At 34.3% G+C, this 27611-nt stretch overlaps 1 protein-coding gene across 4 annotated transcripts in view; it reads left to right on the forward strand.

Annotated features, from left to right (window-relative positions):
- Nucleotides 1–27611, forward strand: part of Cntnap2 (contactin associated protein 2) — a 2081788-nt gene that overhangs the window by 852411 nt on the left and 1201766 nt on the right. For all 4 annotated transcript variants that reach the window (XM_087207770.1, XM_087207771.1, XM_087207769.1 and 1 more), the window contains exons 5-8: nt 6198–6401; nt 10333–10517; nt 17195–17338; nt 19566–19830. In XM_087207770.1, coding sequence (XP_087063896.1) covers nt 6198–6401; nt 10333–10517; nt 17195–17338; nt 19566–19830 — 798 coding nt within the window. The remainder of the gene's footprint in view (nt 1–6197; nt 6402–10332; nt 10518–17194; nt 17339–19565; nt 19831–27611) is intronic.

The raw sequence follows: 27611 nt of genomic DNA on the forward strand, positions 1-27611 counted from the left end.
TTACAAAAATAAATAAAAATAGCCTCCACTTGGATTTCCTACAAATAGATTTTATGCTAATTTTCAGAAATTGCTTATTATCTATGTGTTATCAGATATATTAGACCTATACCCTGGCTTAGAAGTGGATTGCTTTGATTTTTTGATAGGCTCTGAGCTATGAGTATATGGGAGAGAAAATGGAATATAGGTATATTTCCTTCTGTGTGTGTGTGTGTGTGTGTGTGTGTGTGTGTGCCTGTGTGTATATGTGTGCAAACTACTAAACATTTTCAGAGGCAGGGGGCCTACCAGGTTTTTTGGGTTTTGTCTTTTGATAATTGAACAATATAGTTTTTAATAATATATTTTCAAAATTACTAACATTTTTCTGTGTATGCTTTTGATTCAAGAGAAACAACCATATAATTAGCCAGTTATGAATCATCTTACATTTTTTCATGAAGTAGTTCAATAATAATAAATACACAGAATTATATTCATTTTGCTTCTAAATATCAATAAATATTTCTCTCAGGCTAGTATAAAATAACTGCATTAAAAGGATATTTAAGATTTAGTAACTTCAATCTTAGAATAGGTAAGGCATTAAAATCACATAAGAATTCAATATTTGTGCCTTTGACTTATAAACAACTCCAGTATAATAGCAGAATTTTATGTTTTATACTATTCATACCAAAAACCTACAGTCAAAATATTCAGAAAAATGCATACCATTAAATAATGTATAAGTCTGTGTTCTTAGGAAGTAGATTGTGAAGCTCCAGGTATAGTTTTGAAGGGAAACAAGAACATAGTGGAATTCCTCTTTTGCCTTGTTATTTCCAGCACACATTATGTTTAGCTCAGTTTGAGAAGGGTTTAGTGTGCAAAGAATGCTAAGTGGAACAACCCAAAATCTCTGTCTTAGTCTCTACCTTAAAGTCCACAGAGAAAATTGGATGCATACAGAGAATTTCAATACCACCAGGGGAATGATGTGGTACAGGCACGGAAGGTGGTGTGGGGCAGTAGGCAAAGGCTGATTTGCACAGGAAAGCTTTCTGGTGGGTAAGCATTTCTTAAGGCCTACTTGAGCCGGATGAAGAAAACATGGGAGTTCATGGAGACAGATTACGAGGCAAAGTCAGCAAGAGACTGTCAGCTTCCCATCATTAGCACATAAAGCGGAAGATGGTCCTAAACAATGAGTCCAAGGGGGAAGGCACAAGCAGTTATCATTGAAGGGATTATAGGCTGCACTGCAGAGATTGGATTTTTATCTTCACAGCAAATGAATTTATTTCAGAAAGATGTTTCCAGCTCCTGTGCAGAGAATAGATAGATGTAAAGAAAATCAGATCCCTTAGAATGGAGATTACTTATTTAAGGATCTTAATACAATAGACAGCATGAGCAGCAATGTCAGCCAGGAGGTAGGGCCTAAGCCATGGGCTTGAAAAATAGAGCAGTGCATCATTTCCCAGGTCAGTTGGATGTAAGGAGGCAAGAAAAAGGAGTTCAGAAAGTCCCAGATTTCCAACTTGAGTGACTGGATATTGGGCAAGAGAACAAGAGTAATGAGGCCCAGGGAAAGAACTGTGCGCTGGACAAGTAGAGTAAGTACAACTTTGGAATACTCGTGAGGATCCATGTACACACAATTGAATATTGAAGTCTATATTTTATGGAGAAATACAAGCAGACTTCTCTGATATTGTTGCTGTTGTACATAAGATCAAGCATGTCATGGCAAGACAGCATATTTTAAGAAAAAATATTGTACACAATGGGAGATACTTGTCTTCATGGAAAACCCTTTGAGGATTTTTCTGTGTTGTCTCATGTTTTCCAAATAAGAGATGATTTTTCAGAATCTCTCTCTAGATCATTTTTTAAAGAGATCTATTAAAGTAATTTTTTAATTGTTTATTTAGGTTTAAACCACAAATGCATTGAAAGTAAAGACAGTGACTTAGAAGAAAATAATCAAACAAACTCATGTAGATTGAATGAGACAGATTCTGAGTTTACGTCATTCCAGACGCAAGTCAATAAAAATAATGGAGTGAATTCTTGGCTACCACCACAATTTGAAAATGCTGTCTCACATTAATACTTTTTACTGATAATTGAAACTTTAGATATGTTTGTAGCTGTGGCAACCAAGTCAGATCAAAATGATTCTACAAATTTCTTCCAATCTAGTGTCTAATTTTTAAAGTAAACATATAAAATACTAGTGTTTATTGCACTTTAACCAAATTTATTGACAACATTAAATGACAACATTCAATCATCCAACATATATTTAATGAACACTGTTTTTCAGGCATTGTTTCAACTACTTGATTTCAAGGTGAACAAAACAAAATCTCTATTGTGTTCATTCATTCTCAAAGGAGACATGCTGAATATTTCCATATGCCAGGTGGAAGTAAGAGCTATGAAAAAATAAAACAGTGAATAGGGAAAGAATGAAGTTGGCAGTCACACGATTTTGTAAAACATGGTCAAATAATCTAAAATGTCTACAACTGACTGTAGGAAACAGAATGCATAGATTTGCATTCATGTAAAACTTGCCAAAATAGGCAAATTCCACCTTGCATTTTTAAACTGTAGCTTCGGAAATATATTTCAAACTTTTGAAGTCCCTTAGCATTTATTTGCATTAATTATGTTAAATATAATTAGGTCTTCAGATATAAAATGTATAAAAGAACACATATATATAATTGCATATATAATATTCATATATATATGAAATAACCCATACATTTTATATGCATGTACAATGTATGTATGTACACAGTATACGTGTATCATTAAATGCATGTAACACACATACAAACAATATAATTGTATATACATATATAAAATAATGTATAAATTGTTCCATACATTTAAAAAAATGGATTGGTAGGTAAATACCTAAAATGCACCAACCTTTGCTTATTAGTAGGATAATCTCTTGTGGTTGAGATTCACCTTCTACTTTCAATATTTCTGCATCATTTCATTTCTTTTTAACAATAAATATATACTATATATACTATATATACTATATAATATATAATATATTTTTAACATTTTAAAATATTACATGATGAATACTGTTCCAAAATGTACACATTCATAAGGAAAAGACTAAAAATAAAATTTTAAAAAAGTAAAAGGCCTCCTCTACATGATGATTTGATGAACTAGGCTTATTTTCATCTCTCTGAGTTATTTCTGGAAACAAACACTGTGATTTTGCACTCACTTTTTGACTAGACATTATTGTTGTTCAGATTTCTTAAATGGTTCAACCACCTGTATTTAATATCTGCATAGGAAACTTAATTTCAGGAAGTGATAAGTAATCAAGATAATGAGGGGAAAGTGGCTTGTCCTAAAGTAAGCCCAACATACTATTAGATGTCAATTAAAATTTTAATGTAGTTTTGTGGGAAATAGAACTAAACCCTGATGGATGTTATTTGTGTTACTGTACAATACCCTAGATGATCTTAAAAGTGTATAGTATGTGTTTCAGTGTAAATTACATAATGTAAATTTTAAGGAATTTTGTAATTCTCAATCCAGCTCAAGCTCATGTACACAGAGAACATGCTGGCATTTTTGAAGCATTTACCTCATTCGTAGAAGAACAATTTTTATTTTGCAATGGGGAAATCTGGTTTGTAGAGGGTTTCATCAATTTTCCAGTCACCCACTGAACACTTAACTCTGGTAAAATGAGACTTGGTCTAATAAATATCTCTCCTTCAAATTTGTATTAATATCTTAGGAGTGTCAGTAAAAATAAGCTGTGCTCATCCTTACTGTCACATTTTCTCTTCACCCTGAAGTTAGGTGGAAAGGCATTGGTGTTTGCATAAATCTCTATTCTGTACTGGGGATTGAATGCAGATTTTTATTTAGGAGAAAATACAAGAACGGTTATTTCTTTTCTTTATCTGAGCTCCAGGAACATTTACTTCCTGAGAGAAATATTTTATGTCAATTAATATATACTGAAGGTGTATAAAATAATGATGTGTCTATTACTGAACTGTCACTGATACGAACTTGATGCCAAATTACTTTCCAGAGGTCAAAATTGACTCCCTTCTGCTTTTTGTTTATTCACTTTTCAACACAAAAAGGAATTTCTACCAACTGCTGGATTATAAATGCAACCTAACCTCAGAAAATCAGATTCCATTTTCTCTCTCCTTTATCTCTCATCATGGATGATAAAGATATTGCCATTGGAATTCAGCTATGACTGCACAGATGATTAAGCTAAAGTCTAATTGGCTTTGCAGTGTTAGCAGAAGCCAAAATTTAATGGTTGATTCCCCCCATCTGTATTAAAATAAACCTCTCTGATTCAGTCTCAGAAGTCTGTTGATTAAGGAAAACTTTGTGTGCAGTAAAGACCTGATTATAGGAAAACTGGAAAGTTCAAAGTTAAGAGTTTCTTTCTGAACTTGTTACTGTATAATGCAACAATGTCCAAGGTATCATTTAAAAGCATTCATATTTGAGATAGTTGGATAAATATTTTAAAGCATGTAAAAGCCATTGCTGATTTGAAAGGAAAGCATAGATTTAAGGAAATGGAGGAAATAACTGTATTCACAGCAATTCACTTTGTAGAATTAAGAGCAAAAGCTTGGAAGCTCGGGAGGGCTAGTAGTGCCCAGGGCAGACCAGATGTGGGGATGATAGCCCTGTACCTCTACTGCCACCACCCTAGGGAGTCAGCTGGTGGAACACTCTACTTACCAGGCAAACCAAAGTGCTCTCTGTGGTGATTGAAGTAAACAAATGCCAGAGAACCAGGACATGAAATGAGAAAATATTTCTCTGACAAGCCTTAAACTTGCTATTATTTTTCTTCAATGTCTCCCTGTGGAGTTTTTGAAGCAGACCTTGCAGAAAAGCTAGAGACTGCTATTTTTTTCCAGCCTTATAATTCTAAAGTAATTAGAGCTGTGCAGTTTGACTAGGTTTTCTATGATTTCAAAATTAAAAGACAACAGAAATGGAATTCTGACAATGTTTTAATGATACATATCTAATAATGGTCACTCAGCTTTTATTTGCATAAGTATCTGATCTGAATGATTACAAAAGTCTCCCAACTCTTGGGAACCCATGGACTCACAGCACATAATAAATAGCATCATCTCATTTGTTATTTCTGCTGTGAATTAATAGCAGTGATGAAATTAATCCACACAATTATCTATTTCTGAGAATGGTCACAGAATTGTTTATACTTTTAAAGAGTTTATATACTTCCATTATTTTAATTTAATCTTCAAAATTCAAATTAGAACTGCTGGGTCACGATATAACTATATATTTTCTTCTGACTCAATCTGGGTAATGAGGATCTATGTTCTTTGGAATCAAAAATATTCTGCAGTCCAAACACAAGTAGGTAATGAGGGATTTGAGACAGAGATGATGTTTAAGAGCAAACATTATGATACTTCTCAATTAGTTACACATGTTAAATATTATAACAAACTTACTAAAACTGTAGTGGACTATGAAGACCATTAGAAAAATGAGTATATCACCCAACCCTCCATTCCAAGTGCCCCCCAATTTTTTCTATACTAGGGATTAAACCCGGGGCCCTCCTTTTGAGCTACATCCCTAGTCCTTTATTTTTTATTTTGAGGCAGGGTCTTAAAAGTCACTAAGTTGTGCAACCTTGGCTTGGACTTGTAATCACCCTGCCTGAGCCTTCCAGAATGCTGGAATTATAGCCATGTACTACCACACTCATTTAAAAAACAAGGGAAAATTTTGTGTAAAACATGTATTTATAAATCAAGAAGCATTAGCTTCCTTAGGGAAGAAGATATCAAATCTTATAATTTCTTGGAGCCAAAACAATTTTTCTTTTTTTGGACTAAATTTTAGATTCCCAAGTTAAAATTTGAAATATGTTAATTAACATTAATATTATAATGAAGTAAAGTTTTATATTGAAAGAAGCCTTTATGACCATTCTTTATTAACAATCCCTATAAAATCTACTTTAAGACCCTTACTAAAACAAGAAACCAAGGAGCACAAGAATCCAGGACTCTAGGTTTCTCAGGAAAAACATCATTAATTCTCACATATTCTGTGCAGATATCCATTGAAGTGGGTGGGAACATACAATGACCAAACTAACAGGGTGTTTCTTTCTTCTTTTTTAGGGGCTGATGTTATCAACTTTGATGGCCATGTTGTGTTACCGTATAGATTCAGAAACAAAAAGATGAAAACCCTGAAAGACGTCATTTCCCTGAAATTTAAAACCTCTGAAAGTGAAGGGGTGATCCTCCACGGAGAGGGTCAGCAAGGGGATTATATCACTTTGGAACTGCAAAAAGCCAAGCTGGTCCTCAGTTTAAACCTAGGTTTGTTCTGACTCTCTACATCATTCTCTCCATTCATTAGTATTCACACTAGGAAAACATTAAGTTACTTAATCCTTCAAAATGTAAATGATGAGTCATCTTATGTTGTCAATTCATTCTTAACCCTTGGAAGCTGTTATATATTGATACATACCTTCCTTCACAAATATTTTGTCATATGCAAGGTATCTACATCAGTCTGCACCATACATCAGGGAACATTTAGGCAAGGTCCTTAAGCTCATGAAACTTATAACCTAGTGCAGGAGTTAGGCTATGTATTAGATTTTACTATGATTTTAAAATAAATAATTTCAAATAATAAGTGAGATGAAATCAGTTAAGTAGGTTAGTAAGACCAGGGACATAGGCTAACATACCCCTTTACAAAGCAGTGTAGTAGTGAGAAAAGTCTTCTATGAGGAGAAAAAAGCAGTGGTCAAGCTTACAAATAAGGGATGATCAGTTTATCAATCAAACTCTAAAAACATGAAAGGGAATAAGACCCCCCTGAAAGGCACCCATGCCGGCATGCTGAGGGAAGCCCAGAAAGAAGGCTGGGGTGGACAGATGTCAAGTGTTATTGGGATCAAAGATGCTATCCAAGTGGTAAAAATTGTTCAAATCTTGAGATATTGCAGGCATGCTAAAGGATTGACATCTTATTTTGAGAAAGGATGGTTCCAGTAGGGATTTTAACTATATGATGATCTGATTTTTAAAAGTGGATTAAGACTTCTGCAAGAAAAATTGTGTGTGTCAGCATGAAACTCAAAGCAAGACCCACATAGATCAGGAGCTAGAAGCTTTGACTTGCATGAGGTGGTTCTCAATGAAGATGCAGAGAAATGTGTCTATTAGGGAAATCACTTTAGTGGTAAATTCAGCATGACTTGTGATGAATCGGAGATGACATAAAAAGAAAAGAGTAGAAACAAAGATCGATTCCTAAACTTTAGGCTTGAGCACCAAATAGATGTTAGTGCACAGATAGAAAAACTTTAGAAGGAACTTAGATCTGTTTGATCATGGAGCATTTGACTTGCCTATGGCATATCTCAATAGAAGTTTCTTTTCTAGAATTGTGTACATGGGCTAAAAAAGAGAAGGTATTTGCATGGGCACCAAGAAGAAATGTATAGTGAAGAGGAGAAAAGATTGTGTAGAATTACAGAGACCAAGGAAAGAAAAGAATTGACCAGTGCTGTTCAATTCATCTAAAATGTCATAGGAGGTGAAGATAGAGAAGTGAATATGGGCTTTGGTGACATAGAGGATAGTGTTGATTTACTCTCCATGGAATAATAGGAAAGACAGTTTCATTGACTTCTTTCATAGGTAAAGAAAGGGTGAAAGACTGTGGAAATAAATGTAATCAAAATACAAACGAGAGAAGCAGTGAAATGAAATACTGGCCAGAGAAAGAGGTGACTTGAAGGAGTTCCAATTTTGAGTTTTTAAGTAGCCAGTGCTAAAACATGTATGTATGTTAATAATGGAGCTAAGATTCACTTAAAGCTAAGAAAAAGCTCCACAACACTGGTACTGGAATACAAAATTACAATTCATGCAAAGAAATGTTCTCTCTCTTTCTTGGCTAATAAACCTAGTCTCTGTTTAAGGATTTTTTTTCAAGGTATCATATGTTCCCTAATTTTTTTCTGTTGTGATGAAATAAAAATTCAGCAAAAATTTTACACTTTGAAATATACAAATATCTAAAATTCACATGTCAAAATCATCACAATAGAAAGCTACAAAATTGAAATATTAGAACATCAAAAGGGAGCCCTGTCTATTTGATTTCCTAATGGGTTACCAACTTGAGTGTACAAAAATGTCTGAATATGGCTTGTAACTGATATATTGACTTTTACTACTTCAAAATTTAGTATAATATCAAAAATGCAACTTTAGTTTTATGTAGGTAATGACTATCTTAAACATAGATGCTTTGCAAAATAGAACTTATCACGATATAAATCTGATCTGATAGAAATAATAGCTTCTGTAAAAAAAAAAAGGATCATACAAAAACTCTGGATCACTTAATTACATTAAACACTAAACGTTGTTCAACAAAATAACCAAAATTCATGTGAAACTTGGGGAAATGTAAATGTCAAATATGGAAAGTTAATGTCGCTCATTATTAAGAGACTTCAATACTCCATAATAATATCAAAACAGGAGAAATTGTAGGTATTAGATGGAAAAGATAACTCATTAAAAATATATAAGTATTCTATAAGATCAAATGCTCAACCACACTATCTAGAAAGCCACAATAAAATAACAAGATATTAGTTTTGTCTTAGAGTGAAGATATCAGTGTTGCTGTATAACAAAAAATATGTTTTTACTGCTCTGTAAATAAGAAAACATTCTCAGGAAAACAATCTGACAGTGCATCTTTAAATGTTTAAAATACTCTATATATTTAGTCCAGAAACCATAAGAAAAAAATTAGAAATGACTACAAATCTTTTAGTTCCAATGATGTACTTTTGCAATATCGATTACAATATCAAAAATTGGAAAAAAAGGTTAAGTGTATAGAAATACATGATAAGAGTATTTAAAATAGCTGTGTTAATTTTAAGTTTTATGGGCAAATACTATGTTATGTTAAATGAAAATTATAAAGTATGAACTATAAATAATATATCAGTGCCTTCATAATAAATATATACACAACTAGGTATATATAAAATATTTATGTTCAAAGGGATAATTATCCAGTGTTACCTCCATTCACAAATTTAATTCTGGAAAGAATTAAGCTTGTGAATGGAGGTACCACTGTACAGACATTTTTAATTATCTATCTATATGTAGATAATTTAAAATGTACATGAATTTATAATTATATGTATTTATAATTTAAACATATGTAGAGAAACACCTGGAAGAAAATAGGACAAAATATTTGTAGTGGTGGGAAAAGTTTTTATTTTATTTTACTTTTTGATTCTTTATAATGTTCTCTACAGGTAATAATGAACCTGTATATGTTGTGCTACCTGGGAAAAACAGCTTAAAATAAATTTTAAGAGAGGTCTAGTAGAAGGAAAGTGGGAGGGATTACAGGAAAGGAATCAGAATCAAAATACAAATATTTTGGTAAAATATATGCTTTCATGAGCACATATGCACACACACACAAACACACAGCAGTTGTATTATATCAAAAGATGCTTATTTTTTCAGACTTATTTTCTTGCCAGATGAAACCCACAGAGTAACCTTTACAATCAACTGTGGTTTACCGTAGCTGTGTGACATCACCTTTCTGGAACAAGTACCTGCTATCTGACCTCACGAAAACACTCCCCACCTTTTCTCTAGAAAGCAGTTTACTTCCAGAGTTTTACTGACTCCCAGAATTAGTGGCTGGCACAGGAATATACCCACGCAGGTATCTCCAGACAGGAGCCTCCGACTCTGGAGCAGACTGTCTTCCTGCTGCGCAGTCTTCTCCTCCAAGTATTGACTGTAATAAAACAGATCCTGGCCTTGCCCTTAGATTAGTCCCCCCCAACACACACACCCCGAGTCTCCACCACACATCAGCATTTGATTTCACCACATGGGTGAAGAATCAGTGATCACAGTGATCATGTAGCTCTAGAGTCCATGTGACACTGATTTCCTAAGGAACCACCAAAATTTATCAAAATTTGTGGCACAGAAAAAAAAACCTCAGTTTTTGTTGTTACTTACAAGAGAGGAGATGTTTTGTTTTCATCTTTACCTTTCTGCACTTTGAACATAAAAGTGTTTTAAGCACAGGCACCCCCTGGCTCCCCCAGGCTAACTTCAAGGGCCAAAGCAGGGAGGGAACATCAGCTCCTCATGTGCCAACTGGGAGATCTGTGGCTCCCAGAGCAGGGTAGTCATTGTCTTGTTTCTTTCTACTCCCTCGACTCAGGAAGCAACCAGCTTGGCCCCATCTATGGCCATACATCTGTGATGATTGGAAGTCTGCTGGACGACCACCACTGGCACTCTGTGGTCATGGAGCGCCAGGGCCGCAGCATCAACCTCACTCTGGACAGGAGCCTGCAGCACTTCCGCACCAACGGAGAGTTCGACTACCTGGACCTGGATTATGAGGTGCAAACACCCACAACCCCTACACACAGCTACGTGTTGTGAGTCCAGAGTCAGCTTCAGACTCTGACTGTATTGTGATATCACTGTTAATTGTATACCGACTGGTACCATTTTTTTTCTCATCTCAAAGAAAAAAGGAAATTACATCATGAAAACGTAATTTATGAAAATATATATATCATTGTATTCACCTCTAGATATTTTAATCATGAGCATTTGATATATTTTAAAACTTTAACCTTAATACTAAAATAATAATTTGAAGAGAGAGACTGTGCTATTAGGACTATGCTGTTATAAGCTCAGAATAAATTGAAATTGTTGTATGGGCATATTAGTTATGCATTACTACAGTGAAGTACATGAGGCATCTAACTTCATAAAAATATTTATTTAGCTAACAGTTCAAAATCCAAGATCAAGTGGCCCTGCTGCTCTGCTCACTAGTAAAGGTCGCAGATGGTGGTACCTTGTGGCAGGCGAGTGTGTAGAGCCAAAGGATCACACCTTGAATGGAGCAGAGAGAGAGATTAGGATCCTATAACCCTCTCTAAGAGCACCTCCCAGGACCTAGGCACCTCCCACTACACCCACCTCTCAATGGGCCATAGCATCTTCCAGTACTGTACTGCCACTCTGGGAAACAGCTGGTCACAGGGTGGGAGAGTGTTAATTTCCCATTCCTTGTCCCTGCCACCCGAGGCTGGTTGTGGCTGTAGGGCAGGAGGGGTTCTGTTGTTCTACTAGCTATCCTCAAAGCTGCTGCCAATCTCTAACCTTGTTATCACTAGAGGTTCCAGTTCGCTGCTATGGCATACCACAGAGAAAAAAACAAAACAAAAACGATGGCTCATCAGGGAGAGAGCAGCTTCCTGGCCATTTGCCCCCATGTGTGCCAGTGAAATTTGTTGCCAGGCTGCAGTGCCCTCTGTTTACAGGAAAGCAAAAGAGGGGAGGGGCCATATATTCCAGATCCATCCTAGGTGGATTGAGTGTGCCACACATTTGCAGTCTCTCATTCTTTTTGAAAACTCAGCCTTGTCGGCTGGATAATCATTTTATAAAGTCCTGTGCTTGTGTTTTGTTTGATCTGCAAGTCTGTTATTTCAGATTGATTTTGGCATCAGGATGTATGTCCCTCCCTTTCTTCCAATTACCTGTGTTTTTAGTTGATTGTTTCCAAGTAGCTCCAACGTGACTGTTCATCAGAATAGTTTAAAAGTTTGTACATGAATTAAAAGACACATTTTACCTTTCAAAAACTAAAAATTTAAGAATAATTAATATCTGAGATTGCAGGTATACACATGCTGCATATATACATGGAAGGATATACACACGTATTCTCATAACATTCTAGTAGGCATATGAGATTTCTTAATAAATTATTTGGGGAACAATTTAACTTTAAATTGTCTATAAAAACTGTTAATCATATATAGGGATTACAATTTTTATGGATATATTCATCATACTTTTGTTTGTAATAGGAGAATAAGGGAAATAGCAAAAAAAAGCAATGTATTAATAAAATTTTTTAAAATGACAATATTATTCAGCCAGAGGGTTCCAAACTTTCTGAGTTCATGCAATCATTAGTGTCTTAGTAATTTTTCCATGGTAGTTACAGGCCCTCAGCCCCCAAAACTTAAAAATTATGATCAATAATCTGGAAGCCATTTGAAAAAATGCAAATATATTTTTATTTCATTAAAAAATTTTAAATAACAGTAAGTATTTGCTGATAGGATAAGTGTGCTTTTCCTGGACACTTCATATTTTACAATCAAACTTTATACTTCCATCTTCTTTACCTATTCTAATTTTTTTTTACTTTATATGATATTCTTTATATAATTTACTTTTTGCTAGAGGAATGACCACAAACTCAATTTCACAAAGACAGAAAGTCATTAGAAAGAAGTAGCATGATCAAATATTAGAATAGAAACCCCTTTGGGCCAGGGATTTAGCTCAGTGGTGCGGTTGCCTGCCTTGCAAGTGGAAGGTCCCGAGTTCGATTCCCGGTACCAAAAAAAAAAAAAAAAGAAATCCCTTCAAGCTAGTGTTTCTAACAATGTCCAAAAGATGTCCACTGCTACTGTGGCACCTTTGAAAATGTGACATATACTGTGACAATCACCAGTGTTGTGTGCCTTGCTACCCAGGTCTGAGATTGCAGACATGTACATGCTCCTTACCTCTAAAACAGTGAGAAGTCAGAATTTTTAGCATTTTTTCTATTTTCTTTGCATGTTTAATTTCTAAATTTTGTGTAACATGAAACATATGTATATGCATATATATATTCCTAAATCAGAATGTGGAATGGAATATATTATGTAAACCCTAATGAAGGTTTTAAATAATTGGACTCCCCCAAATATTTTCAAAGCAAGATGATTATTGGAAAAAATGTAAAATTCCCACAAATTTTTGTCTTCTGTAAATTAATATGTCTTTGCTCTTGTGACTGGACTCCCAATGAATGAGAGAATTTAAAGATGAATAATTCATCTCCATTAATAAACTTTGAAGCATCCTAAGAGATGAGAAATCCTGAAACATTAGCATTGGGCAAACAAAGCTCCAATGTTCAAAAACTAGAATTAAAAACTTTGGGTCATAGACCCTATTGAGTTTGTGATGAAAGCTATGAATATTCACAGACCCACAACACTTTCTACAGAGTCTCATGGACCCCGCAAAGCCCCTCTGTATGTAACACCACACCAGGAACCTCAGCTATAGACAAAAATGCCAAGACATGTCTGTTAGAGAGAGATACTACGCAGAAATTCAAATGTATGGAGAAACAGGATAAGCTTACTTTTTTCTCTTTGTAAAGCTATTGCCTGATAACTCTCCTCTCAGATACTTCAGTTATTGGCATGAGCTGCACTAGAAATGGTTAAGCTTTCCTTTTCATTCCTATGTGTCCATCTTAATGTAAAGAGACTCTCTTTGGTTGTCTTTTTAAAGGAATCTGGGGACTATGTTAGAGTAGTCTCTCTGTGTTGTCACATCTGTCTCTTTGATAAGTCTGCGTAGCAACTAGGTTCATACTTCAGAGGTTGCAAGAGAACTAGCTTCAAGCCTAAAATAGTACCAATTACATAACATCCACACTAAGTATTTAAAGTCTACCGAGAGTATCAGAAACCTGCTTTGGTTTTTGTTTTGTTTTGTTTTTTGACAAAACTAGAAGGTGTGGTGTCTGACTTCCCTGAAATTGCACTGTTTCATTTTATCTGGAAGTGGTCTAAGGCCAAGGTCACGGAGATCTAAGGGCATGGATGGGTTGGTAAATGCCTAACAAGAGGGTAGAAGAGGAAGAATGCCCTGATTTATAGCATTCTTTGGTTTTTATAGTATAAATACCCCACCATAGTTGATACCTTGCTATCAACTGGATAGTACTGAGCAGTGGGTTGGAAAGAGGTGCCCATTTGCACATCATTGTATAGTATTCATATCATGTAGACACAGTAAGTGCAAATAACTTCCACAGTATATAAGATAGTAAATGTACAGGCAATTTCTGGATACTAATTTTCTGTTTAATGTACTTTATTTATTTTAAATCTTACAGACTTCGGGGCTGGGGATTTAGCTCAGTGGTTTTGTTTCCTGCTGCGCAAGCGCAAGGACCTGAGTTCAATCCCCGGTACCAAACAAAACAAAACAAACCTTACAGACTTTGATTTTTAACAATGACTCTGTTTAAAATCAGTTCTCAATGAACCAGTATCAATAGGCTCCAGTACCACACTGCTAAGGGTAGAATACAGATGCCTATCACCATTCCTAGAGATGGGTATCATAGAAGAAGCACAAAGTTTATCTTGGCCCCTTTGCTGTAATTTAATAAGGAAATTCTTAGTGGGAGATGGCCTAAGAGTTTATTTCATTCCCTCCCCTCTGTAGGGAATGAAATGATTCATTCACCATTTGCAATCAAGCTGCTAGCTGCATGGTTGTCTGGCACGAATACAATGATACACAGATGTGCTCTGCTTCATTTTCCTCCTCCAAGCCAATGAAACCAAAGGGCAGGACATAATTTTGTATTTGGGATGAGCTTGTTCTGATCTTCTAACTCCAAGATACACTTACTTGGGATATTACACCATTGTCTTTTGCAATAAACTCTGCTTACAGAGTCCCTCCCTTGCTCACAGCAGAAACATAAAGTGGCTAGCATTACACAGAAAATCAATCACATAAGACCAAACAGGACTCAAAGTCTGAATTTGTTTTGCTTTCTGACCCTTACTGGGGTAATTCATGCTCTCCTAGTACGAAATGTAAATAATAGCCTATAATATAAAAATAAATGTATATTTCATATATGATTGCCATATATATACATATATACATCAGCATACATATATATGGCTTATAACAGATGCATGTTTATCCTTTTTCATATCAAAGGAATCTAGACTCCTTTTGCAGTAACAGTTAAAATGGCAGCTCTTTGCCAGTCCCCTTTTAACTTGCCAGCACTCTGCCCCTGCCGCAATTCAGTCAGAGAAGGCTGTTCACATTCCTGTGTGTATTCCAGCCAGCAGAAAGGAAGAGATCATGGAGAGGATTGCTTCCATCCCCCAAATGACAGTCTTTGGAGTCACAAACAGACCTTCCACTTAAATATCAGGAAACCAAATCTAGTTTCAAATGCTTTATGTTGAATTGGAAGCAATGTACACAGCTGCAAAGCATTATTTTTTCCTTAAAGAGGGCGAGAGAAAGCACACTTAGAGATATCTGGTGATCTATGCTATACTTTGTAAACACTTTCTGGCTAATAAAATTGTGAATGCAGTAATATCTTTATAGGCAAAGTTAGTGGATGAGAATATCATTAAGAAGACTATCATAAGAGACACAAAAACATTATTGATCTGACAACCTCAACATGCTTTTACAATTACAATAATTACAATGTCCAAAAAATTTGTGTACCAACGACTTAATTTTCCCAATGAGAATATGTAACTAGAAATAGTAGGCAACAATGCAATATAATATGACTATTTACATAAGGAACTGGAATCAGAAACCATTTAATTGCTAGGAATCTATTTACTTGAGACTGTGATGCTTCGGCAGGGCACCTTCCATGGGATAGGCCCTGTGTCTAGGGTTGGCGAAAGCAGAAAAAGCAGGAGTATTTGAATAATCATCCCAAAGGAAAATGAAAGCCCCAAATTAAGAAATCAGGCACACAGAGGAATAATTTAAAATTACTGTTTAGTCATATTACTCAAAGTGAGATGCATGTGATAAAACAGATTTCATTAATATCAAGTCTGGAAGAAATTGATAAGAGAAATTGCAAGCAGGAAGTACAGCACTTCATTTAGCATCAATGGCTATTATCATTGGTATGGGGGTCAAGTATAGAGTACCTGATAAGATCAGTTCAGGGAACTTGAAAATATTTTTCCAGCACTTTTACAGTTTCCTAATCGTTCTACATTTTTATTTTTCTCAACTTTCCTATTCTCTCCTTATCCCTGAACTCTGTGGCAAATATCATATACATAATTAATAATATCAAATTTATTTACATATTATTATTTTATAAACAATAATTAATTTGTTTTTCCTAGAATTAATTGAGCATTTTAAATGCCATGATACTAAATAATAGAATATAATCCTCCTAGACACAAAGATATTTTATGTTTCAAACATGAAATTGTGACTTTTAAAAGTATTTCACCTATTCCTTTGACTTTCAAAAGTATGAAAGAATAATTGATGATGATAACATTGGAAAAAATGTAGAGAACTAAAATCTGGATTGTGTATCTTGATATTAGAACCATGATTAATAGTTGCATTTATTTACTGATACACTAATAGTAGGAAATGTCATTTCTGGGAATCCAGATATTAATTATAACATTGCATTAAATGTATTTGATGTTATAATACTGTAAATTAACCAAAGATACAAAGAAAAACACATAGCTCCTTCTATAAACAATAGTACTTAAAGGGACACACTAAGTAGCATTTGGGTTAGGGTTCAGGTACGATTTGGAAGACCTATAATATCTTTAACAATATACTGCTCAACTCATAGCTAGCAAGTCCTCAGTTCCTAATCAATATACTAATGATATTTTTGGCTACTTTCTATACCTGAAATAAATCTAATGAACTTTTGGACTCTATAAGTCATTAGACCATAATAAGTGTGCAGAGAGAAAATATACTATTATTTGATTTGGGCTGCATTTTTATCAAGTTATTATATTAGTACTTGTTATCTAGAAGATTACTAGAGGCATTTATTGATAATATGCCTTTGAATGATAAACATGAAAATATACTTTTAATTCTACTTGATAAAAAAGTTAACTAGATAAAATCTTTTAAAACATTCTCAAGAAAATTTATAAAATGCCTTTGGGTAGCAAAAATGCAAGGGATTGTTGTTATTTCATCGCTCAAGTTATAATTCTCAGAATTAATTATTCTATTTTGCACTTCAATAACAACATAATGAGTAGATTTAGTAGATAAAATATCATAATGTTTGCATATTTTGATTGAGATAAAGATACTAGTGAGATACAGATACGTAGCCTTGCCTATATTCATATTATTTTTTCATTTATATAATGCAGTACAGACATTTACATTAATTTTTTTTCTCCAAGATAACTTTTGGAGGCATACCTTTCTCAGGAAAGCCAAGTTCCAGTAGCAGAAAGAATTTTAAAGGCTGCATGGAAAGCATCAACTACAATGGGATCAACATTACAGATCTTGCCAGGAGGAAGAAGTTAGAACCATCCAACGTGGTAAGAGATGGCACGCCAAAATATTGGTCCCTAAGAATTATCAAAGAGCTGTTAGTTTTGTACAGAGTGTTGAACAGCTACTGCCCAGTCATAAACTATTTCATCCTGGATGTGTTGGGTTCAACAGTGTAAAATAATGATGAATTAACATTAATTAAAAATTCAACTTACATAAAATTTTCTCATAAAGTTTGTTGACAAGAGAAAAATAGTAATAGTTTCATTTATAGGCAGCATGGATTAGGCATGTTATAAATATGTATGATAAACTCAGAAAATTTTTGCAAGAAACATATAAAGATTTTTAGATAGGAACAGTAAGATTTCACCCAGAATAATAACTTTGAAGGTGACTTTGTGTCATAGTTACAGATTGTGGACTAGCAATATGTGACTTCCAAGGTTATGGTCTTCTTCTATAATGTGTTATTTTTACCTAGAGAATTCTTATATGTAACACAGACAAGTACACACACATTATATGTACACATACATAGTATTTTAAGCTTTGCATGAAATGGCGCCAGAATCCTTCTGTTGTTTTTTCTTTTCTTCAGAAAATGTTGCTTAAGGAAGAAAGGAACAGATTCTGAATTGTCATAATCTTGTTTCCATTATTTGCACCTTTAAGCAGAGATAAAATGTTATTTCTTCCCAGACCTCAGTGTTGGTTCTGAGATGTATCTGTTCTGTACTCAAACTACAGAGCATTGTGCTATGGAGACTCATTCCAAAATCAACCATAACTGCAAAATGTACTCCGGTTGCAAATGCAGTTTCAAATGTAAATAAATAGCAGAAACATTCCATACAATATAGATGCTCTATAAATATATTTTACTTTGACAAATAATTGTATGGGTAGATATGGAATAAACTTTTGAATAAAAGTATACATGCATACTAAAAATTTTAGACATGACAGAAACAAGTAGGGCACTGTCTAAGCAGCCCTACCAAGGAAAATATATAGAAAATTTTCTTTCAAAGATGCTAGTTCCTGATGTTTTAGTGAATAGACTTGGCATTCGTCCTACCCCCTCTCCATGCATGCACGTTTCCCCATTGTGTGCCAACTTGAGTTAGAAACAGTCTTCAATTTCTCTGAGAGACCATCATCTAACACAAGTACATGATCAATGACAGCATTTCAGCTATTATACCTAGGCAGTTCTTTCCAGTGGTAAAGCAAGCCTTTAAAAATAATTTTCTGTGAAGCTACAGAGCAAATTTAATTTGAATATTATCTCAGAGAGACATCATACCTTAGACTTAGTGGTTAATAGGCTAAAATGAAATAGCTGAGCATCTGTGAAATATATGTGATGTTGTAATATATATATGGATATATATGCATAGATGTGTGTATACCTATACAGAAGTATGGGAGAGAGACCTCATGAAAATGTCATTAAATTATGCTCCTTTAAGTATTAAAGTGGGATAAAAGACGTTAGAAGCAAGTGTAAATTGTCAAATCTCTAAAGGAAAAGTACTTAGGCACTGGAATATGTAATTCAGTGTGTATAATTCAGTATGTATGAATGTTTATGCCAAAAATACATAAATATTGATAGTTCAGTAAGCATTAATGCATTGTGATATAAACATACTTCATAAAAATTTAAATGGATTTTGAATTAGTTAAAAAATAATCAGTTATAAAGTTGTTAAATTGTTAATATCAATCCATAGATAGTAGCTATGTAGATAAACCCAAAGATATTTGCTGCAAAATGTCAGGCCAATACATAGTTAACAAATAAGACTACAGTGGATCCCGCTGAGACCAGAGGCATCATGTACTGGTGGACACTGGCATTCCACACCAAAGAGGGCAGGGGCCTGGCTCTCCTCAGGCTGGGTTTTGCCAGCATCTGTGCTGTGTCACTGTCTAGCAAAGGTCCAGTGGTCCACAATGAAGCCCAAGCACGGGCACTCATTGCATACTATGCTCAGCCCATCAAGTCATGGGACTTCTATCAGTTTCCAGAACTGTGACAGTTTAATACCCTTGCCCAGGTGGCCAGCTGCTGAACAATATTGAGTCTCAAACTCCAGGAGCTTCCTAATGATGAGTCTGCTCACTGGACCCAATGCTGCGTGCTCTGTATGGCACAGGCTCAGGCACTGCATTGAGACCCATAGATCACTCTTTCTACAGTCTTATATGGCTGCTTATTTTGTTCCACATTTGCCTCAAAGCCCATCTCTTTCTGTTTTGTAGGGAAACTTGAGTTTCTCTTGTGTGGAGCCCTACACGGTACCTGTCTTTTTCAATGCAACCAGTTACCTCGAGGTGCCTGGACGGCCTGAACAGGACCTGTTTTCAGTCAGTTTCCAGTTTAGAACCTGGAACCCCAATGGTCTCCTGCTCTTCAGTCACTTTGGGGATAACTTGGGCAACGTGGAGATTGACCTCATGGAGAGCAAAGTGGGCGTTCGCATCAATGTCACTCAGACCAAGATGAGCCAAATTGACATTTCCTCAGGTCGGTGAAGTCTCTTTGACATTTGTGTTTAAACTTCTACTGTGATTCCCAAAGCTCATAGTGTGTTTTGTTTTGTTTAATGGGTGTTACATGCTCCTGATTATGCTTTAATTCAGATTTTTGAGATAATTTCTTGTTTACATTGTGTGATGATTGGATAATGAAAACTTAGAAAATTACTATAAGGGTGAAATTTGAGCAGGAAATAAAGTCCAGATTATGTTAGAGCATCCAAATCTTCTAATCCTGATAAATGCTGATTTATATTTAATAGAGAAATTGCTGTGCTTCTAAGAGAATATTTTATTTTTAAAACCAAAAGATGTTTATAATACTATAGGAGTATCTGCTATCTTTTGATTTTATGCATTCAAATACCTTTTATTATCAGTAACAAGACATACTAAATTGTAAATTTAAAGGAATATTCGGCTACCTGAAGCAAAATCCCATAGTGATCCTGCTAAAACCATGCAAATTGTTAGAAAAATAAATGTGAAGTGAATACAAGTGGAATAACAAAAACTGTATATCAACTGAAGGAGACTGGCTAAACTAAACAGGGTCATTTTTAAACTTGGTATTGTAGTGAAAAGATAAGCTGAGGCTTAGATATTATTATTTGAGACTTAGTGATGTTAGGATAGTCTCTGATTAATATGGTACAAAGCAAGCTGTTATTCCCAAGTGAGGTATTATAAACCAAGGAAAATTAAGCACAATGTAAGACCAATAAATAGTAAATTATTTTATCAAAATTTCTCTAGATATTTCTTGTAGTGGTCCTATTTTTTGTGAAGGACAATTTAGAAATAGAAAACTGAAGAAATAATATTTGCTGAGCCATTAGAGAGTTACCCATCACTGAGAAAAGTCAGGACAGAGAGTTCAAATGCATGCCTGTGGGCACTAATTTCTATTTCTTGATGCACTGTGCACACACCCAACATGGTTTCCAACCCATAATATCATGTCCACCATGTTTCCCTCGAGCTATAAGCTCCTTGAGGGCAGAGGCCACACACTCTTCTTCTGTCTCTAGGTTGTAAAAGAGCGCCTAGAAAAAGAGCTCCAACCATGCTCAAGTTCAGTGCTCCATTGAATATCTCCCTCCTAAATGACTTATTTTATCATAAAATGAGCTTTGTTCTTCCATGTGGACTCTAACTGAAAAGGATTTAAGGAAGTCAGGAGAAGAATTCTGTCACGATTGTATCTGGATTTTTGAGATCTAAAGCTATTGTGAAACACCTAGGTATTCACTTTCTCTTTTTGCTGTTTTGCTTTTCCTCTGACTGTTCAATTAAAATGGTTGATCAATCATATTTTATTATTTCTTCCCTGTATACGCTCACCTGGAGATTCAGAGCAAATAGAAAATACCTGGAGAGACCAAAATAAGATAAAATAAATACACATAAAATGTTTACCACAGTTGAAAAGCTCCCCACAGTTAAGATGAAAGATTCTTTGCTAATACCTCGGCGCATACAAGTGTTGGTATGAGTCCTCCCTCCTGACATTCTCTGAGCAAACCCAACTCGCTGTTAGGTCTCCAGGTAACAGAAACTATTCTATTTAAAATAATTAAATCTAAACATAGTGACTAATAAACACTTACTAGTTTGATTAGGTCTAATTTAGGACTCCATGCTGTTTTTATCTAATTTACTCTGTGTTTAAAAAAAGAGAAAGAAGCAGTGAATAAAGAAATCGTATTTGTGACAATTCTTTGTGAGTATATTGCTCAAATTCTTTTATTGGTACATTTTAGTTATACAATATGTTTACATTTATCATTGGGTGCTTGAACCTGTACATGATGTATCTTGGTTCTTATTTTTTCCCCATTGCCTGTGTCCCCTCCACCCCCTCCACACTTCCCTATTTACATAGACTTTGTTTCCATTTTTCTCTTTTCTCCAAGGCCCTCCCTATGCACTAAATCCAAAGACTTTATTATTTTTCTATTTTGAGGCTGGGTCTGGCTATGAAACAAAATTGCCCATGCTGAACTCAAACTTGTGACCCTCCTGCCTCAGCATTCAGAGTGCTGAGATTACAAAAGTGTGTCACCATGCCCAGTTTCCAGATGGTAATTCTTAATTAGATACTAAGTAATGTGAATTTTACCTTCTTTCTGCTGTATATTCTTATACTGAACAAAATATTCTTGCTGGGTATGATAGTGCACATGTGTAATCCCAGCACTTGGGATGTTGAGGCAGGAGAATGAATGAAGGTTCCAGCCCAGCCTGTGTAACAAGTGACTTAGGGAGATCCTGTCTTAAAATAAAAAATTTAAAGAGAGCTGCAGATGCAGCTCAGTGCAAAGGCCCTGGATTCAATCAGTTCTGTCAAAAAAAAGGTACCTTAGCCAATTTGCAAATTTGCAAATCTAGTTAATAGTTAAGAATCTATGTAAAGGACACTAATAAAAAATGCAAATATTTCTTACTCTTTGATAGGCCAATGAAAATATCCAAGTTTCAAATGCAGTATTTATTTTTCTTTTCTTTTTCTTTTTTTTGCTGTACACATAGTGAAAACTAAAGACTCATTAGTTATCATTGTTCACATTTCAGAAAAAGTAGTGCAATAGAAACACCTTCATTAAAAATTGTATTGATAAGGAAAAGTTTTAGATAACTTAATAGATTGAATATTAAGGTAGTTGTAGAAGCAAAATAAGTAATGTGTTCTTTTAAGATTTGCTTTTCCTGTAACTCCTTGTTTAAGGTGAGGATTATCTGACTCTAACCAGTAACTTCATTGACCTAACAAAGTTACCATGCCAGGGTGAATTTACAATGTATATGGCCTATCTTATGTCTGTGACTTGACTTGTCTTGGAATTGTATTTACATATCAAAGACCACTAGGGATGAGATAATGGCTAAAAAGGATATAAAAAGGGAAATGCTGAACAAAGGGGGACTGGATATTGACCAGATTAGTTTCTGGCTTTCCCGTCCGCTCGCGAGAAGAAATTTTATTATTTTATCCGAATTCTGTGTCTCTGTGTATTTCTTTCCGAGATTTCCATAACAGTATCTTGTACTTATTCAAAGACTACATATGCAGTTCATAGAAAATAATTTCATCTGTACTTTAACAATTTCAATTAAATACACAGATAACTTAGTGTAAGTAGCTGCACTGAGAAAATACGTAACCCAATACTAGTACTAAAGTTTCCTTTGATGAAGGAAATGAACATATACTGTATCTACCTGTCCTCTTACCAACATGAACATCAAAGAATGGCAGTCTAGTTTGTTTCCTTTTGGAAATATCTTTGCTGCAAAAACTTTGAAAATCTACACAAGAAAAATACCTAATAATATTGTGCTGTTCACACATAAAGCAGTACATTGGAAGGTAAATGTAGGAACTCAGATAATGTTAGCATGCACTTGTAACTCGTTTTGAGTTTAGTTCTGTGTTACAGGATCAAAGCCAATTCAATTGATTCAAAACCCTTTTTTGATCTGTCCTGAACAACACAGCTCCTGAATAATTTAAAATAAATCTTAAAATAAGAGAATATCCAATATATTGCTTGTGGTCCCCTTGCCCATTTACCTCCAAGTTGGTTTTACTTTCTAAGAGTGTCATTAGGCGTTGATGATTGACTCAATTTATAAAATTTAGCCAAATCCTGAGTAGGCTTGAGTTTGCAGAGTGAGTTATTCTTCCATGTAAACATTTTCCAAGTTGCTACATGAAATTTAAGAAACATTCATATAATACAGACATAGATGGTATTTACTGACATTTGAATGCATACTTAAACACTTTCAGGAATGAGTGGTAAAAGAAAAACAAGTGTAAAATTATCTGAGTGCCAATATTTGGTCCCTCTGGGAGGTAATTTTTATATTATTTTTCAAATTCATAATCCTGGGGAGGATAGACTAAGACCTATACTTTCAAATGATTTTGATCAAAACATAGTAGAAGATATTTTATGTCACACTCAATATCCACTGACACATAATTTTGTAAAATAAAATTCATTTTTCTATTTAAAGTGCACTCTGATAATTTTGGTATTTTCTTTTCCATTTACTTTTTTATTGAAAACCTCTACGTGATCCAGTATGATAATCTCATGCTCCAAAAACAGTTTGGCAAACACTGTACTACAGATTTGTCTTCTCATTTGAAGAGTTGAGATTTTTTAACTTTCTAGATTCTTGAGGTTGTTTACAACATCACTACATTTGGAAAACTTAATATATCTTCTAGGAAGACTATTGTAATATTATGAGGGTAGTTAGAAATTACTAAAAGACATTACTATCTGATGTAGAACCAAAATCAAAATTGAAAAACTTACCTATCATTTGAAATGAGATTTTTATTGCAAAATATCTCAATTTTATTTTACCAAATACAAACAAATATTCAGAACAATAGTAAGTTGTGCTGTGCTCGTATTATTATGGTCATAAAATGGGATTCAGCATGTGCATAATGAAAAGTCGATGATTTCCATGCATGAGATCTCTTACCTATTAGGAAAAAAAAAATCTCAATTTCTCTCCATGTATAAGCAAAGCCTTTCAGAAAAGTCATTTTAAATTTGTCCAGCTCCTAGATCAACTCTTAGGCTAAGCTCAAACATTTGAACCTCCCTGGTTTATGTAGAAACTACTTGAATTTTAGAATGATGTTCAGCATCCACACTGCTTCGGAACCTGTACTCAGCTAAAATCATCTTTGTTTATATTTCTATCTTCAAAGTAAATCTTTTGTGGCCTCATTTTATTTACTTTTGTTTCTTAGTAAAATTTCCTTAGCAAACCTTTGAGGTCCACTTGAGTGTGTTGGGAAAGGAGGAGATGTTTTCTTGGATTTGTGTATGGCTGGGAGCATTCTGGGAATAATGACACACAGCCCAGTTCCACCTGGGCACAGTAACATGTTGGGAATTTACCACTACCCTAAGCAATAAGATGTCCTCTTGATTGTGAACATTTTAAAAAATAGTCAGCACTTTAGTGTTTCTTTAAAAGAATGAAGTCATACCAGTTTCCAATATCCAATGATAACTTGTATTGTGAAGTATCTTTTTTCATAGTATCAAAAAAAATTTCCTTTAAAATACAATTTTTTTGTTTTGATTACTGGGAAATTACTTCCAGTTTTATGATTTCTAATTATTTTAAGATTCTTTAAATATTTTTTCATAACTCAAAAATGAGGTAATGTATATTATGCAATACTTCACACACTTCAAGTGATTTATATTCAAATGCTTTATAGCAAAATGATCAAAGAATTATAAGCATATTATGGTCCTAATTTTAAACTTAGGCCATAATTATTACAACACTTAAATACTCCTTTTTATCTATTAAACTTAAGTGATTTCGATTCTTGAAAATGAAGTACAGAGATATTTATCCAAGCATATATATAATAATAAAACTAACTGAAAAAGGATAAGTGATTTTAAAGAATGTATTTTGATGTGGAATATTATTTTTTCAGTATATATCATGTTTTTCAAGTAAAATCTCATGTCATGCAAAAATAAAATATTGTGCATAAAATGTTTACAAAAATGTGTGAGAAGAATAGGACCCCGATATTATTTTTATATATATTGTTTATAAATACCTAGATCAGAACAAAATTAAATCTGAATAATGTTAAGATAATTACCTATAATAGGAGGTCAACAGCTAATTTCCTAATCTTAATACATTTTTCTTAGCACCTATATTTTTACAGAAATTATCAATTATGGCGTTGTTAAAAGAGACTATACCACCTGCCTCCCAAGTGTAGGGTCCCGAGTTCCATCCCCGGTACCAAAAAAAAAAAGCGAATATAAAATAATTGGGAACAAAATTATGTGCCTGAACATTATAACAATGATATTATGAAAGGATATTACAAAGTTATATCATTTAAAAAATTGTAACTTTCCCACTTAATTAAAGCATATATGGTCAATTTTTAAGAATTTTTTTTTAAATATTAAGTTCCAACTTAACTCCTTAATGGAATTTACATAGCAAACAGAGCATTTTACATGGATGCAAAAATGTTGGTGTTGTATCTGTGTCTTAGTCCCTTTTCTCGCTGCTGAGACAAAATACCCAACGCCCAGAGTTAAAGGAGGAAACGTGTATTTAGCTCACAGTTTGTAGAGGTTTCAGTTCATAGTTGGCTGGCTCCAAGGCAGGGTGGCATAGCAGAGAGGCATCACAGAGGAGAAACAGTCCACAGCAAAGCAAGGCAGGCAGCAAGTGACAAGCAGCAATAAGCAACCTTCTTTCTGTCCTTTATACCCTATCCAGGCTACCCACCCTCACACCCAGGGTGGAGCAGCCTTAATCCTAGCATCGCACCATGAATGAATCCCAGCATCGCACATCCTAGATCCAGCAACCTCCATGAAGCCCAGCTATGACTGCATGAGGCTTTGGAACCATCTAGATACAAGCCATAACAATCTATAACTTCTCATTTAATTATATAGATAACTAATTTGAATGACATTTCTTTGTGTAATTTTAAAACTATTTTTCAGCGTAGATACATAGATAGCTAGTTATGTAGGTAAACGTATACATATATGAAAACATTTTCCTGGAAACTCTTGGGAGCTATCACAGAACAACATATTTAATTCATTGTGTCAAATCTCTTTATTTCCAAAATAATCTATGAAATATACTTCTACATAGCAGTGTTTAAAACTTTTAGATTTTTTCTATTTTGATGAGCTTTGTGACGACTAAGAAGTTGCAGCAAAACTCAAATTCATTATTTTAGGATGCTAAAGACAAAATATGAGTATTGAATCTCAGGGAGAAAATAGAGCTTAAGAAAGGTGAATTTATAGAGCCTTGTGCTCACTTTAATTTAGAGCTTCGATTATTTACTTGAATCTGAACATATAAATATAGATTTCCCTCAACATATCCACAAATATTTGGTGATTTTATTTCCCCAAATTCACAAATAAACTGTGAGAGCCACGTGCAACCAGGTAGAAAGCATTTGAATGAATGCTCTTTTAAAGCTCCTGGGTTGCTTCACCCAACTAACTCTGTATTGTACCTGGATTCCCATTGTGTCTGTACTATCACCATGCAAGCTGAAAGGAAACCTACTTTTAATTATACTTCTGGGGAAATGGTGCCCTTTCCACAATAGAGGCATTGTATTCCAAGATGAAAGAACAAAGGCTAGGGGGTAGTTTTCTGATATTATGTATTGACTCATTCTTTAGAAAGCAAAGGGGTCAGTTTAATTTATAATCACACTCCAGGCTACCATCTCCATTCTAGTTTCTACAACACTTCTGGGGCTTTAAAAATATTTTTTGACTTTTTCTGCAAAGATTAATAAAACATGGTTGTGTGTGTAATTTTAGCAAAATTTGATTGTTGAAATCAAAGTAAAAACTGCCAATAGTGACCAGACTATGTTTATTGTATATATAATTAATATATCATATATATAACTAATCAAAGAGAAAAAATCAGATATCATTGTTAAAAACTATAAGAATAAAAATTAATGATGAAAGATGGCATAGCCCAGAAATCCAGTTAGTATATATTCGCATGTGGTTGAAGGTGCTTCCAAAGTAAGAACAAAGAAGGTCACAGAACCAAATTAGCTTTACAAAAAAGACTCCTTTGTCTTTGCTTCACTAAAGTGTGACAGCTGAAACTGCTCCAACTGAACTATGAGTAACTGACAAACTTAAGCAATAAGGATTTATATAATAGAAAGCTATCTAAGTTGCGTTTGAA

The sequence above is a fragment of the Heterocephalus glaber genome, unplaced genomic scaffold, assembly GCF_053883595.1.
Source record: "Heterocephalus glaber isolate CG9 unplaced genomic scaffold, H.glaber_assembly_v1.0 deba00000818, whole genome shotgun sequence".
Classification (NCBI taxonomy): domain Eukaryota; kingdom Metazoa; phylum Chordata; class Mammalia; order Rodentia; family Bathyergidae; genus Heterocephalus; species Heterocephalus glaber.